This window comes from Monodelphis domestica, chromosome 1 (assembly GCF_027887165.1).
Source record: "Monodelphis domestica isolate mMonDom1 chromosome 1, mMonDom1.pri, whole genome shotgun sequence".
Taxonomy (NCBI): domain Eukaryota; kingdom Metazoa; phylum Chordata; class Mammalia; order Didelphimorphia; family Didelphidae; genus Monodelphis; species Monodelphis domestica.
Genome location: NC_077227.1, coordinates 474,361,009 through 474,375,186, shown reverse-complemented (window position 1 = coordinate 474,375,186; position 14,178 = coordinate 474,361,009). Strand labels below are relative to the sequence as shown.

At 35.7% G+C, this 14,178-nt stretch overlaps 1 protein-coding gene across 1 annotated transcript in view; it reads right to left on the bottom strand.

The window, feature by feature from the left end:
- The window catches only part of UBAC1 (UBA domain containing 1), a 42,546-nt gene that overhangs the window by 18,594 nt on the left and 9,774 nt on the right, over positions 1-14,178 (bottom strand). Inside the window, exons 2-6 of the mRNA XM_001366381.5 lie at positions 12,019-12,139; positions 7,627-7,700; positions 3,977-4,084; positions 571-673; positions 54-162 (exon numbers count right to left, since the gene is read on the bottom strand). Of these exons, the coding sequence (XP_001366418.1) occupies positions 54-162; positions 571-673; positions 3,977-4,084; positions 7,627-7,700; positions 12,019-12,139 (515 nt within the window). The remainder of the gene's footprint in view (positions 1-53; positions 163-570; positions 674-3,976; positions 4,085-7,626; positions 7,701-12,018; positions 12,140-14,178) is intronic.

The following is a 14,178-nucleotide window of genomic DNA, read 5'->3' as shown; positions in this document are numbered from 1 at the left end:
AAGGGTCAGGGGAGGGAAAAACCTCATTCTTTGTTGTTCATAAAAATACATACTGATTGAGACGAAGTGCTTTCACAGCTCTATTCTCAGGGAAGCCCATTTCTGTAAGTTGTCTTAAAGCTATTTCATCTACTCGGTCATCATCATCCTCATCCAACATTGCTATTAGCAAAATAGAAAAAAAAGTGTGACACAGTGTGGATAAAACCGAAAATTCCATCTATACTAACAAAATGTTAGCATAAATGGTATTTACATCACCTTAGTACATTTTAGATTAAGACAAGATGTCATTTACATAATTTGAAGATGTCTGTAAGGCACAAGGATGCTGATTAATGCAAGAGCATATGATAAAGACAAGGCAAGGAATAGAGAAATAGAGACAAAGACAGAACAAGAGACAGAGAGCACAGTCTTCTTTCTGCCAGCTCACCTACTAAGGATTATAGGTCATAATCAACTGATAAAGGAAAATAGCATGAGGAAATAACATGTTCATTTAAGTATTAGACATTCCATTTTGATTGAGGTATAATACCATAAAATAAATCTGGGGTATGATCATACCATTTGCCTTTTTAAATAATTCAACTGCATCTGGGTTCAGTGCTAACAATTTCTGTGCCACCTCTATAAGTGAAACCAAGATCTTCCTGAGTTCTGTCTGGAACTGCAACGAAAGAAAAAAAGTAAGTGATTTCTTCAAGACTCCAAAATACTGAACTAGGTTGATAAGTGGCATTATCTTATACTAGGATTTTCATGTATAAAGAGGCTATGTATTTGAGCTATCAGGTTCAGGTTATCAAAATTATGTTGCTATTTTACTCAAACGGGCCAAAATCTATTGGGGGTGGGGGACAAGATTTTTATTTCTCTTGTTCATATACTCAATAGGAGATAACATATGGAAATTAGCTGAATAGTTCAAATGTAAACAAATTCTTATTATTTAAATTAGCATTTGTTAATATAGTCTGGAGTCCCCAGTGCCCCAGGAATCTTTCTGGATAATACAGAAGTATAAAAGCACAAAGTGATGGTAGCTGGTTGCTAAATATATAGAACAATCCTAGCTTTGCTTCATTTAATAAACACAACATTATGCTAACTGGTTGCTAAGTATTCTGTACATCTCTTTTGCTTCATTTAATAAGAGAAACGGACTTCCCTTAATTTGATGGAACAAACATACATAGATTTCTAATTTCAGTCTTATTGAAATAATGACTTGTCTTAATATAGTCTGTTATGGCAAATGGCTTTTCTAAATTAGAAGGAAATAATTGTTGGAAATACAGTAGGAAGTCCATTATACCATGGTTATTACAGGGACTTTGATATAGCAGAAATTAAAGTATATTAGCTTCCCACACACAAAAAAATATTGCCTGCCCCCCCCCCCCAATCCCAACCCAGTCAAGAACCATTGCCTTTCTTTGTATCCCTAGAACAGTGATGGTGAATCTATGGTGCATGGGCCAAAAGGGCACGCAGAGTCCTCTTTGTGGACACACCTGCAGTCATCCACCAGTATTCATTGTGGTTCTCAACCTTTCTAATTCCATGACCCCGCAATACAGTTCCTCATGTTGCAGTGACCCCAAACCAAAAAATTATTTTGGTGTCTACTTCAAAACTGTAATTTTGCTACAATTATGATTCGGAATGTAAATACCTGATATGCATTATGTATTCTCATTGCTACAAATTGAGAGGTTGAGAACTGCTGCATTACTAGAAAGCCAGAGAAACTCAGGGCAGAGCTGCTCTCTTCCCTCTCTCCATGGGCCTGAGGATATTCCTCACTTCACCCATTCCTCTGCCCAATACCCCAACAAGAGCTCTTCCTCCCTCCCCTGTCGGTCTTAGTTTGGATTTCATTCAAATGAACTTGAAACCAACATGTTCAAATCACATGAAATACAGGGGACCAAAATTAAGTTATCTTAAAAAAGGTGCTGGGGGGTAAGGGGAGTTCACATGCTGCATGAGGGTGTGGTGCAAATGGCAGCCTACTGAGTCTGTGGTGAAGGTGATACCCGTGGTGGGGCTGAAGAAGAGCTAGATTTGAAGAGCATAGCTCACAGTGTGGCGCATAGCTGGAGGAGAGCAGAGCCTTGGGGCTACTCTCCCCCTCTCCACATGAGCCTTTCATTATCTGCTCCTCTGCCTAGCAGCCCAGTAGGAGTACTTCCTCTCTCCCCTGTCTGGGGTAAGAGGGTAAGGGTGGGAGGTGGGAGTAAGGGGCAAGGAGGGGCACAGCACTCAGTCTCTGGGGGATGAGGCAGGGCCCGGCAATCCATCTTTAAAAGATTCACCATCACTGCCCTAGAACATAGCAGTGTCTAGTAGACAGGAGGCACTAAATAAATGTTAGCTGACTAACTGACACAGGAGAATTCTTGAAGAACATTGTTAGACTATATAGTGGATCTTATCCCCAATAATATAATAAAGGAGTTTTATTATTCCATATGAACTTTGGCAAGAAAGAGTGCTGAATTATTAAGTTCAGTGAAACAGAATAATTCATCAAAAACACATCAAGCTGGCAGACAGTTACACTGGCTTCTTTAGAACAATAATGATATCTTAATTAGTAAATAAATATTTAGACAATCTCAAGAGAAGTATTTCTATAATGTGTTGAGGAAGAAAGCCTCATGCCACCATCATATGGTCAGACTGTTTTACCAATCTAAGTTAGACTACACAGAAGATAATCAAACTTGCTGCTACTCAAACTATATGAATAAAACTCAGTATCTTAGTTTGGATTTCATTCAAATGAACTTGAAACCAACATGTTCAAATCACATGAAATACAGGGGACCAAAATTAAGTTATCTTAAAAAATCTATAAAAAAGCAGTGTTCATATCAAGTGAAGGAGAGGCACATTGTCCAGAAAAAGGGAGAAAATGTGGCTACTGTTCATGCTACTCTACAGGCCTACAGACCATACCTAAAATACCACATTCAGTTCCATTTGCCATAATTTATGAGGAATTTTGAAAAGGATGGCCTGGTGATAGACCATATCTACCTGCCACCTAAGGACCAACATATTAAAAATGTAAAGATGTTCTTCATTCTAGGTTAGGCCATCAGGTGACTAACTTGTTGGGAGACAGAGACTCATGAAGACTTTCTACTAACTATGGTAAAGGGGTTATAACCTATATCAGTGAAAAGATTGTTCATATTGATGAAATCATAGAACCACGAAGCACTGAATTAAGAACAGAAAAGTTGGAGCATGTCCAGAAGAAAGTAAACAAACTCTAAAAAAGAGGCCAAAATCCAGTCATATGAGGAATATTTGAGAAAATAGGGATGATGAACCTAAAGAAAAGAATACTTAAGAGAAAATATGACTATGGTCCTTCAGCTATTTGAAGAGCTATCAAATGAAAGGGGGATTTCTTCTGTTGGTTCCAGATGGTAGAATAATTATCAGTATTGGGAAGTTAAAGGCAAATTTTACTGATATATAAGGAAGAACTTTCTAGTAATAAAGAGTTGTTTAAAAAGTAAAAAGTGATCTAATGCCCAGTGGACTTGCGCGTCGGCTATGGGGGGTGGAGGGGGAGGAAAAGAAAATGATCTATGTCTTTAACGAATAATGCTTGGAAATGATCAAATAAAATATATTAAAAAAAAAAGTAAAAAGTGAATTCCTCATAACTGAAAGAATCCAGGCAGAGCCTGGAAAACTATCAAACAGAGTTATGGAAAGAGGATTCACACTTAGGCCAGTAGAAGACCAGACTAGATGATTTTTTAAGTCTTTAAGATTTGATAATGCTATGAATCATCCATATATTTAAGCTATAATCTTATTCTCCAAATCCAAATTTCAAAGAGCCTTTCTTCACATGTTAATCAAAATCTTCTGGACTTAAAATTATTTTTTTCTCTAGATGAATTTTAGAAATGTGCCAAATAAGGTTGCATCTTCCAATACTCACATCTCTCATGCTGTGATGCGCCACAGTCCGGTCCACACTGTGGGAGGGAATATTTGCTGTCGCTTTGAGAATAGCATCTTTATCTGGAGCTTTCTGTTCTTGCTTTTTCTACACAAAAATTAATAAACTTAGCAACATAAAACAGAGCCATCAAAGAAGGGGAATTAATTTAATAAATAACAGACAAAGCTTAGAAATTAAACTAGAACTTCAATAAAATAAATTTTCTTTAAAACATATAGGTTGAAATAAGAATTTTCAAATTAATTCTTTATATTGCTTAGTCACAAAAACATACCAGGGATATATTATTTATTTAGGACATAGGGAAAACATAATGTCTTAAAAGACTAGTGTAACTAGAAATGAGGAATCAGGGTAAAAAAATTAACTTTTAAAGTCATAGGTCTTAAAAGGTGGCTCTAATCAGCTGTACTTGGGTATGTAGATATGTTAATTTTAAGAAGAGTTAAAAATAATAACACTATATTTATATGGCCCTTTATAGGTTACTAAATGCTTTATATACATTAATTTATAACAATTCTGTGGAGTACAGCTCAATTAATATTATTTTCATTATTAAGTAAGGAAAATGCTCAGAGAGGCACTGGTCTAATGTTAAAAACTACTGAGTGGTACCATAGAATTTGAAAACCAGGTTCTTTGAGTCCAACTCCAGTTTCTTTCTACCACACTACTCTGCCTGATAAACCGTGCAGATTTACATTCCTTTCCTGTCTACAAATAAATACTGTGCAACTTTATGGTGGGCTATAGAATTTTACATCTTTCATAACATGTCTAACACACTTCAGTGGATTTGTGGTCTCAATATTTACTCCATAAGTGCAGCTCACAACTCGCCCATCCCTTATCTTGGGCAATTTCTAATCATGTTCCTGCAAAGGTTGCCCACAAAGTATCTAATGAGTATTCAGAACAACTCTTTTTAGATCAGGTATTCTTAACCTTACATATTTGAATTTTTAAAACCCTGATACCTATATTTTAATTGGTTTCCTATGTAATCCTAAGTATTTTATTTTATTCATTTAAACATATTGTTCTTAAAATGGGCCCACAGGCTTCCCCAGACTCACAAGGGTTCATGACTCCCCTCAAAAATAAGAAATCTTGATCTAGGACATACTGTGGATATTAGTACAATCCTCAGAAAATGCTAACTAATTTAATTTTACTTTCCTATATATTTCAAATTCAATGAGATGCCTTGAAGCCTATAAGCTAAAAATGAAGGCTGAAAACAAATGCAGCAGGAACAATACAGAGTTAAACAGAAGTCAGATAAATAAAACAGAATAAAGAATTTGCCTGATTCATATTAGACACAGGGCTTTTAAGTCTGCATATTAACAGGAAAGATAGCTTGGCAAACACTTAAAAATGTACCCGAGAACTGACTTTTTTCTCTCTGTAATTCTCATCAACACAAGAGCAGAAAGACCCATATGTGTTCTAGAGATGTAGAAGGCAAGAGTTTGGCCGAGTCAATGTGTGTGCTGGAAGCCAGGTGTAATTAAAGATAAGAGGTCACACAGTGGCCCAAAGCCATTCCCTCACAATTTGGCCCAACTGTAGATGGGGCAGCTTGACATCTTAAAATAACTCTTTCAGTGTATTCAGTACATAAGCATAGCCCTCTCTCTTCTGTCTTAAAATAGTTTGGCCTTCCACTTCTCCAGGGGATGATCACTTTCTCTAATCCTTTACAAAGCTTACTCTACAAACCTTAAGCCATAAAGGATAAGTTGTTTTGTTTTGTTTTTTTAATTTCAAGAGAACTGAGTTAAATGAATACACATAAATATACCTTGAGGGACCAAGATTTTTACCTTCTAAGATTGCTCTTCCTGAATGGCCACATGCCTAGGCTATGGTGTAACAGCAATATGAAACTTTGCTTTACTATTATGCAATATAGGCTTTGTAGTTAATCCTGGAGAGTTAGTGTTTTTTGGTCTGTTTGTTTGTTTTGGGGGGTGTTTTCTGATTTTACTTTTAAATTTCCCTGAAAGTTTATTCTTAGACACCAAAATAAGAGAATATTGAGCTATTGATCAAATCTCACTGATAAAGTAGAAAGAGACTAGATTTGTTTTCAGAGGATTTGAAGTCAAATACCATCTCTGCCACTCAGAATGGCCTTAGGGAAGTCACAAATGCATTCTTTCAGTCATTCCATCCCTTACTAGTATGTTTGCTGCATAGGAAAAAGAAGAAAAATAAACCTAAAGCAGTTTAGTTTGTTATTTCATAGGTGCTCCAGGAAAGGGAAGGGGAAAGGTTAGAAAGCTCTCTGGCCTTGGAGTCATAATACCTGGGGTTCTAGTCTTACTATGAGGTAGAAGGAAAAGAGTACTAAATTTGATGTTAGAGAACCACAGTTTGAATTCAGGCTCTGTCATGTCACTTATTCGACCTTAATCAAATCATTTCATTATTGGGCCAAAACTATAAAATGAAAGGGAGGCACTAGATGGTCTCTAAGCTCCCATCCAGCTCTAAACCTATGATGATACTAAAGCTCCATAACTTTGGTTACAGGATAATTGGGTTATACAAAAAAAACCTACAAATATAAATTATGAGCAGGATGCTTTCAGAAAAATCTGGAAAGACATGAACTAATGTAAAGTGAAGTGAGCAAAATCAGGAAAACACTGTACACAGAAAGCAATAGTGTATGATGTGAATGACTTAGTTATTCTCAGTAATACAATGATCTAAGACAACTCTGAAGAACTCAATGAAAAATACTATCCATCTTCAGACAAGGAACTAATGAGAATCAATACAGAATGAAGCATACTATTTTTTACTTATTTTTTTCTTGGGTGTTTTATCTGCATTTTTCTTTACAACATGACTAATATGGAAATGTGTTTTTGCATGACTGCACCTACATACCTATATGAAATTGCTTGACCTCTCAATCAGTGGGGAGAGGAGGTAAGGAGGTTGAAAGAGAATTTGGAATGCAAAATTTTAAAAAACAAATTGTTAAAATTTTTTAACATGTAATTGGAATTTTTTAAAAGTATACTAATAAAATCATATCTCTGTTTTGCAACAAAGATGAGTTTTTAACAAAGTGAGGGACAGAGACAATATCATGAAATACCACTTCTCTCGCTCAGGCTCTTTTATTGTGCTAGATATTTTAAAACATATTTGGGAAGTAATAAGGTGAGCTGCACTATTAGCTGAGCTCTTCCAGCTTTTCCATCAGGGCTGATGAAGATGTCTGAGGTGTAGAAGAGTGAAGAAGGTAATGGGTAATTTTAGCTTACTGGTAGCACAAAACAACTGGGAAAGCTCAACAATAGCAGAGATCACTTCCCTTCTCCCCTTTCTTACAAAAGGCAAATCAGGACACAAAGAATACCTATTATGTGTACAGGGATGAAAAAATTCATTTATTGACAAGATCAAAGAGTACGGAAAAAACTTTGTAACCACAACAACAAAACACTATATTGGTAATCTGCTGGGACCTAGAAATAGTTTTATCACTCAGATTTTTGCTCTGTAATGGCATTAACCAACAATAAAATTTATCTTAACTTGCAAAAGTTCTTTTGATTATAAGATTTGAAATTAATCAGCAAAATTTATCTGAAACTAACCTTTTCCTCAGCTGAGACCTCAGTCATCTTAGGAGGAGGAGGAGGAGCTCGTTTTTTTACCAGTAATAAGACATCTAGAAAAAAATCACATTTGTCAACAAAATCATAAAAATTGTATTTCTATAAACTGTGCTTGTGATCATTTAAATATTGTATTGCTTGGGGGAAAGAGCTTGGGTGTTCTCTCTGGATCTCTTCTGAATCAAAGAGTCTATGGAAACACATTTCTATTATTTATATAGGCCCAATTACACTATGCTCATATACACAGTTGTCTGTAAGCTGTAAAAAGTAGTATAGGCAGAGGTAATTTAAGAAAAGTTAATAAAAAGTATGACACAGGATTCAGGTAAGCTATAGGATATATTTCATTATGACGTTGGTGAAAGTGATGACTAGAAGGGATTTGCAAAGTAACAAAAATTCAGTGGATTCATTGATTCTTAAAACTACCTGAAAGGCTATTAGAACCTATTAATAAGTTTATTTTATTAACGGTCTACTTTGTGCCATTGTGCTGAGTATCTGGGATACAAATACAAAGAATAAATAATATATTTTTAAGGAATTTATAGTGGAGACACAGATATTTTGTTGTTCAGTCATTTCAGTCATGTCCAACTTTTCATGATCTCATTTGGGATCTTCTTGGCAAGATAATAGAGTGGTTTGCCATTTCCTTCTCCAGATTATTTTATAGATGAGGAAATGAAGGCAAACAGGAATAAGTGAGTTACTCAGGGTTATACAATTAGTAAGTGTCTGAGGCCAGATTCAAACTCTGGAAGATAAGTCTTCTTGATTCCAGACCTAGGATTCTAATCACTGTGCCACTTAGCTGCCCACAGATACAAATATAATTGTGTACAAAATAAATATATATAAAATTAAACACAAAATAGTTAGGAAGGAGGAGTTCAGGGGAATCAGGAAAAGCTTGATATTACATTTAAGTAGTGCCTTGAAAGAATGATTCTGTGAGGTGGAAGTGAGTGGGAAGTCTTTACAGGAAGTGGGGCAAGGTAGGAATAGTCAGAATAAAAGCAAATATGAGATAGTGTCATGTGTGAAAAACAGAATGGCAAGCCAGTTTGCCTGGGTCACAAAGTTCAGGAAGGGAAGAAATGTACATATGAGGCTGGAAAGATAGGTTGGGGAAATGATGTGAATGGTTTTAAAAACTTAATAGAAGAAAGAGTTTATGTTTTATTCTAGTGGCAACAGGAAGCAACTGGAATTTACTGAGTAAGGGATTGACAGATTTACACTTAAGGAAAATTGCTTTAGCAAGTATGTAGGAAAAATTGGAACAGGCAGAAACTGGAGGAAGAGAAACCAATTAGAAGATGATTACAATAATCAAGGAGAGAAAAGCAGGAACTAAAGTGGCAGCTATATGAGTAGAGAGAAGGGATCAGATAGGAGAAATGTTGTGAAGCTACTAGAAAAGGTAAGACTTGGCAACTGAATGGATGGGTAGAGTGAGAAAGAGTGAGGAGTCAAGGAGAACACAAGAGAACAAGAGACCAGAAGAATGGTGGTGACTATAGAAGAAACAGGGAAGTTTGGAAAAGAAATGGATCTTAATGAGCTTTGGTTTTGAGACATGTTAGATTTGAGAGGTCTCTGGGAAACACAATTTGAAATGTACAACTGGTAATTTGTGTTGTTGCACTGACACTTAGGAGAGATTGGGCTAAATACATAGATTTTTTTAAACGTCTACATAAAGATGGTGGTTTAATATCCAGGAGTTGATGAGACCATTAAGAAAAAGAGAAAAGGACCTAGACAGAGTTTTAGGGAATACTCTAGGAAGTGTGATATGGATGTTAAACCAGCAAAGGAGATGGAGTAGTACTTAGACAGGCAAGAGGAGAACCAGGACAGGGTATTGTTATAAAAAAAGGGAGGGGGGACAACAGAAAATAGAGAGTATTCAGAAGAAGAGGGTAGTTTCAAGTACAGCAGACATGTAGAAAAGGATGAAAACTGATACAATGATGATCATCAGATCTGGCAATTAGGAAACCATTGGTATCTTTTGAAAGAACAGTTTCAGTTGAGTGATGAAACTGGAAGCTGGATTGTAGAAAGTTAAAGAGTAAGAGGAGAGGAATTGGAAGTAATAAATATCTTTTTCTAGGAGTTCAACTGAGAAACAGAGGAGAGATGTAGGATGATAGTTTGAAGGGATGGTAAGCTGTAATGAAGGTTTTTTTTACAGATAGGAAGGAAGCCAATAAAATAAGAGATGAAGCCTTCATTTGAACGAGAGGAAGGGAAAGGAGCTGTGTGGGAAGCATGAGGAAAGGTTTGGAATAACTTGTGGAGAGTAAGATTGGGAATGAATTAGAAAGGAATAAAAGGATTATTGTGATGCAATGAAGGCCAATTAAAGCTAGTCATAAATTTGTAATGTGACCAGTAAATGGGTTTGTGTGAATTCCACTAGCTTATTTAGGGGTTGGATGGTGAGATCCAAGGACTAAGGTTTGGCAAGATCTGAGCAGGTATAGGGCAAAAGGCAAGGAATTTGAGAATAAGGTGTAAAAATTATTTGGCTAACTATAAGGTCTAGAAATGCAAGAAACTGAAGTCTGAGCAAAGGTAATAGCCTGAGAAATTATTGAAGGGAAAAGAATTGAAGGTCTTGATGAAGGTGAAAACAAGGTTAAGAGGGGTTGAGGTATTAGGAGAGACAGAAATAAAAGAGATACAGACATGACAGAGTTTTCATTAAGAAAGCGAAACACATCAACATCATTATCATCAAAGTTAGCATTTAGAGAGCACTTTAAGGTTTGCAAATCGCTTTACAAATATTTCATTTTATCCTCACAACCCTCAAAAATAGGATTTAACAGATGAGTACACACAGAGGCACAAAGAGATTAATTGACTTGCTCAGGGTCACACAGCTAGTAAATATCTACAGCTAGATCTAAACCCAGGACTTCCTGATTCCAGGTCCAGCACTCCATGGAATGACCATAACTGTCCTTAGATGTGAGGGTACCTGAAAGGTAATTTAGTTCCATTTTTCCATTTTCCAAATTAGGAAACTGAGACCCAGAGAGTTTAGTAACTTACCCAAGGTTTTACAAGAAGTAAGTGTGGGAGATGGAATGTGAATCAAGATATTCTGGCTCTAAATCCTGTAATTTTCCTTCCTAAATTTAGCACATATATGTATGTATGTATCTATTGGGTATATGTCTTAACTAAATCTCAACCAGAACTTACACCTGATAGTTGTTTAATAAAGGTTTATTTGAATTATCTATTAAAAACACACACATTAATATAGCTACATATAATAAAACTGTAGCATGGAGATAAAGATGGGTTCTAAAAGGCTACAGAGTACAAACCGTATCAGGTCTTATTAAACTAAAAGGGCTTTTAGTATGAAACCAGCAATGTCCAACATGTCTGATGTTCAAAGGACTAATTTAGTTAACTTTATAGAGATTCAGTCACCAGGTGATAGAATTTTTCAGCCACAGCAACTAAAGGAAACCATATACCAATGCAACAATCAATGATTATTTTTTTTAAACCCTTACCTTCTCGGTCTTGGAATCAATAGTGTGTATTGGTTCCAAGGCAGAAGAGTGGTAAGGGCTAGGGGTCAATTGACTTGCCCAGGGTCACACAGCTGGGAAGTATCTAAGGTCACATTTGAACCTAGGACCTCCTGTCTCTAGGCCTGGCTCTCAATCCACTGAACTACCCAGCTGCTCCTGCAACAATCAATTTTGATGAAGGAAGTACATAGTGAAACCACATTATTTTAGTTATGAATATAGATGTCTCTCTCTCTCTCTCTCTCTCTCTCTCTCTCTCTCTCTCTGCAACACACCCTTCTTTTGTGCTTAGAAAATATTATGTGTATATAGTTTTATAGACATTTAACTTTAACATGTAAACTACATAAATGTTAGTGCTATAAGGAACTTTAGCGCTTTAATCTCATATAATTTATAAGTAAATTATAGAAATGTAAATTAAAGGTGGTTTATGCAATTAAAATTATATTCTACTAATCTATATATTCCACTTCTCTTTCAGTTATAATTTTACATCAAGTTGACCAAATTACAGAAGCGCTCTCTGTGGATTAGTTATATATTACTTGGAAAAATAAACATATTTCTCATAAAACTTGTGTTAAATGTTTTATTGTTCAGTTTATATTTCTGTCATTTTGCATAAATACTCCAGAAAGTTAATAAAAATTACTTTTGAATTCAAATTCAATTTCTTTTGATTTTTTAAAATTCTAATTCCCAGTCCTGAGAATTAATAGAGCAAATTAATAAAATGTCTAATTTCTATGTTTATATAGTGGTATTGCTATAATGCAGCTTCATCATGAAACTATCTTACCTTTATCTTGAATGTTTTCTTCTATGATAGTTTTGGTGTCTGTCAGGACCCTCTCTGAAGCAGCATGTATTAATTTATGATGTGTTACACTTTTAGGGTCTTCTAAGCTCACATTTACACACTAGAAAAAATAATAAAATATTGATAAAGAGAATCAGAAATAACCAAGCTACTGTACTAATTATTATGCTAATAAAATAGAATTATAGACATGACCTAACTATGCCAGTATTTACTAATTGTCCTTTTTAACTTAAAGATGAAAATTCAGGCTTAATTTTAATAAATATTAACTAAGTAAAGCATTTTTCTTTGGTTCCAGTATTGACAAGGGAAAGCCACCCAGGTAACTAGATTCCTAGTGGCTGCTCTGGCTCTCTTGTTATCCCACTCATTAATACATTCAGCTCTACACTCACTCACTCACTCACTCACTCTCTCTCTCTCTCTCTCTCTCTCTCTCTGTATATATATAATTTTAGCACTCAAGGGCAAACTGTTTTTATAAACTGCCTATAAACTGAGAAAATATTGTGTTTTAAATGGCTTCTAGCAGCAATGATTGCTTTTTAGCCCATTCACTCAACTGCCCTCTCTTCCCAAATGTCATAAGGACATGTTGGCAAAGTCATGGCACAGATCTAAAGGCTGCTCCATTCCCCCTCTCCACAGTGCCTGAGGACATTTTTTGCATGCCTTGCCCCTCTGTCTAGCTGTCCAATGCAAGTACTTCCTCCCTCTACTGTCTGGGGTAATTGGGGGGAGGGGAGGGCATATGCTCACAGGCAGCTTGAAGTTGCAGTTTGAGCATGCAATCTCAAAAGCATTCACCAACAGTGTCATGAGGTATGTGAGGTACTCAAAATCATATCACATTTGAACCAGTTGAAGAAATTAGGGATGTTTAGTTTTAAGAAAGGATTTCAGGGGATAAGAATAGCCAGGAGATCACCAGATCTGGAATCAGAAGGACTGGATTCAAATTTTGAACCTGCTACTTATTATCCAAGTAAATCTAAGTAATAACATCTTTCTGAGTCTTGGATTCCTGGTTCATAAAAAGCAGTAGACTAAAATATCTTTAAAGTTCCCTTCTGATTCTCCAGCTTTCAACCTGGGGTCCCTAGCTATGTCCAATGACCCACTCAAGAACTGAAATATGTGTATATTTTTATGCATGACTTTTTCAGGGGTAGGGTGGAGGGATTAAAAAATATATTATTTCTTCCATTCATTCATGTAATAGTCAATAAGCATTTATTAAATACTTACTATATTCCAGGTACTGTTAAGCACCAGGAATTTTTAAAAAAGCAAAAATGTAGCATTTACTCTCAAGTTCAAAATCTTAATTAAGGGATAGCAAGAAAACAATTATTTAAATATAAACTACATACAGTATTAATACAAGATAATCTTAGTGGCAGGGGAGCAGCACAAATGGGGAAGATGAAAGGCCTCCAATAGAAATGTTAAGCTGAGTTTTGAAGAAAGCCATGGATAGCTAAAAGTTAGAGGTGAGGAAGGAGAGCATTCCAGACTTGGGTTGAAATGTACACAGTAGAAATGTGTACCTATTTTTTCACAGCCCTCTCCAGCAATTTTGCCAATTTGATGACTGTGAGGTGGTACTTCGGAGCTATTTAAATTTGTATATCTTTAATTATTGGTGATTTATATACTTTTTCAACTGGCTATTGATAGTTTTGGTTTCTTCCTCCAAAAACTGCCTGTTTATATCCTTTGACCATTTATCAAGTGGGGAATGGTTCTTATTTTTGTAGATTTGATTCAGTTCCTTAAATATCTTGGAAATGAGACTTTTGTCAGAGACACTTAAAGCCAGCACAAATGTACAGAGTCAAGAGATGGGAGTATATCATGTATGAGGAATAGTAAGCAGTCAGTGTAGCTGGACTGTAGAGTACATTGAGAGGAGTAAAGTATAAGACATCTGGAAAAATAGAAAAGGACAAAGTTGAAAAGGGATTTAAATGTCAAAGAGAATTTCATGTTGGACACCTGAGCTGGCAGGGAGTCACTGTAGGTTACTGAAAAGAGAAGTGACATGGTTAGATCTGTATTTTAGAAAGATCAATTTTGCTAACCAAGTGGAGTATGGATTGGAGTGGAAAGGACTTAAAGCACAGGGATTAATTA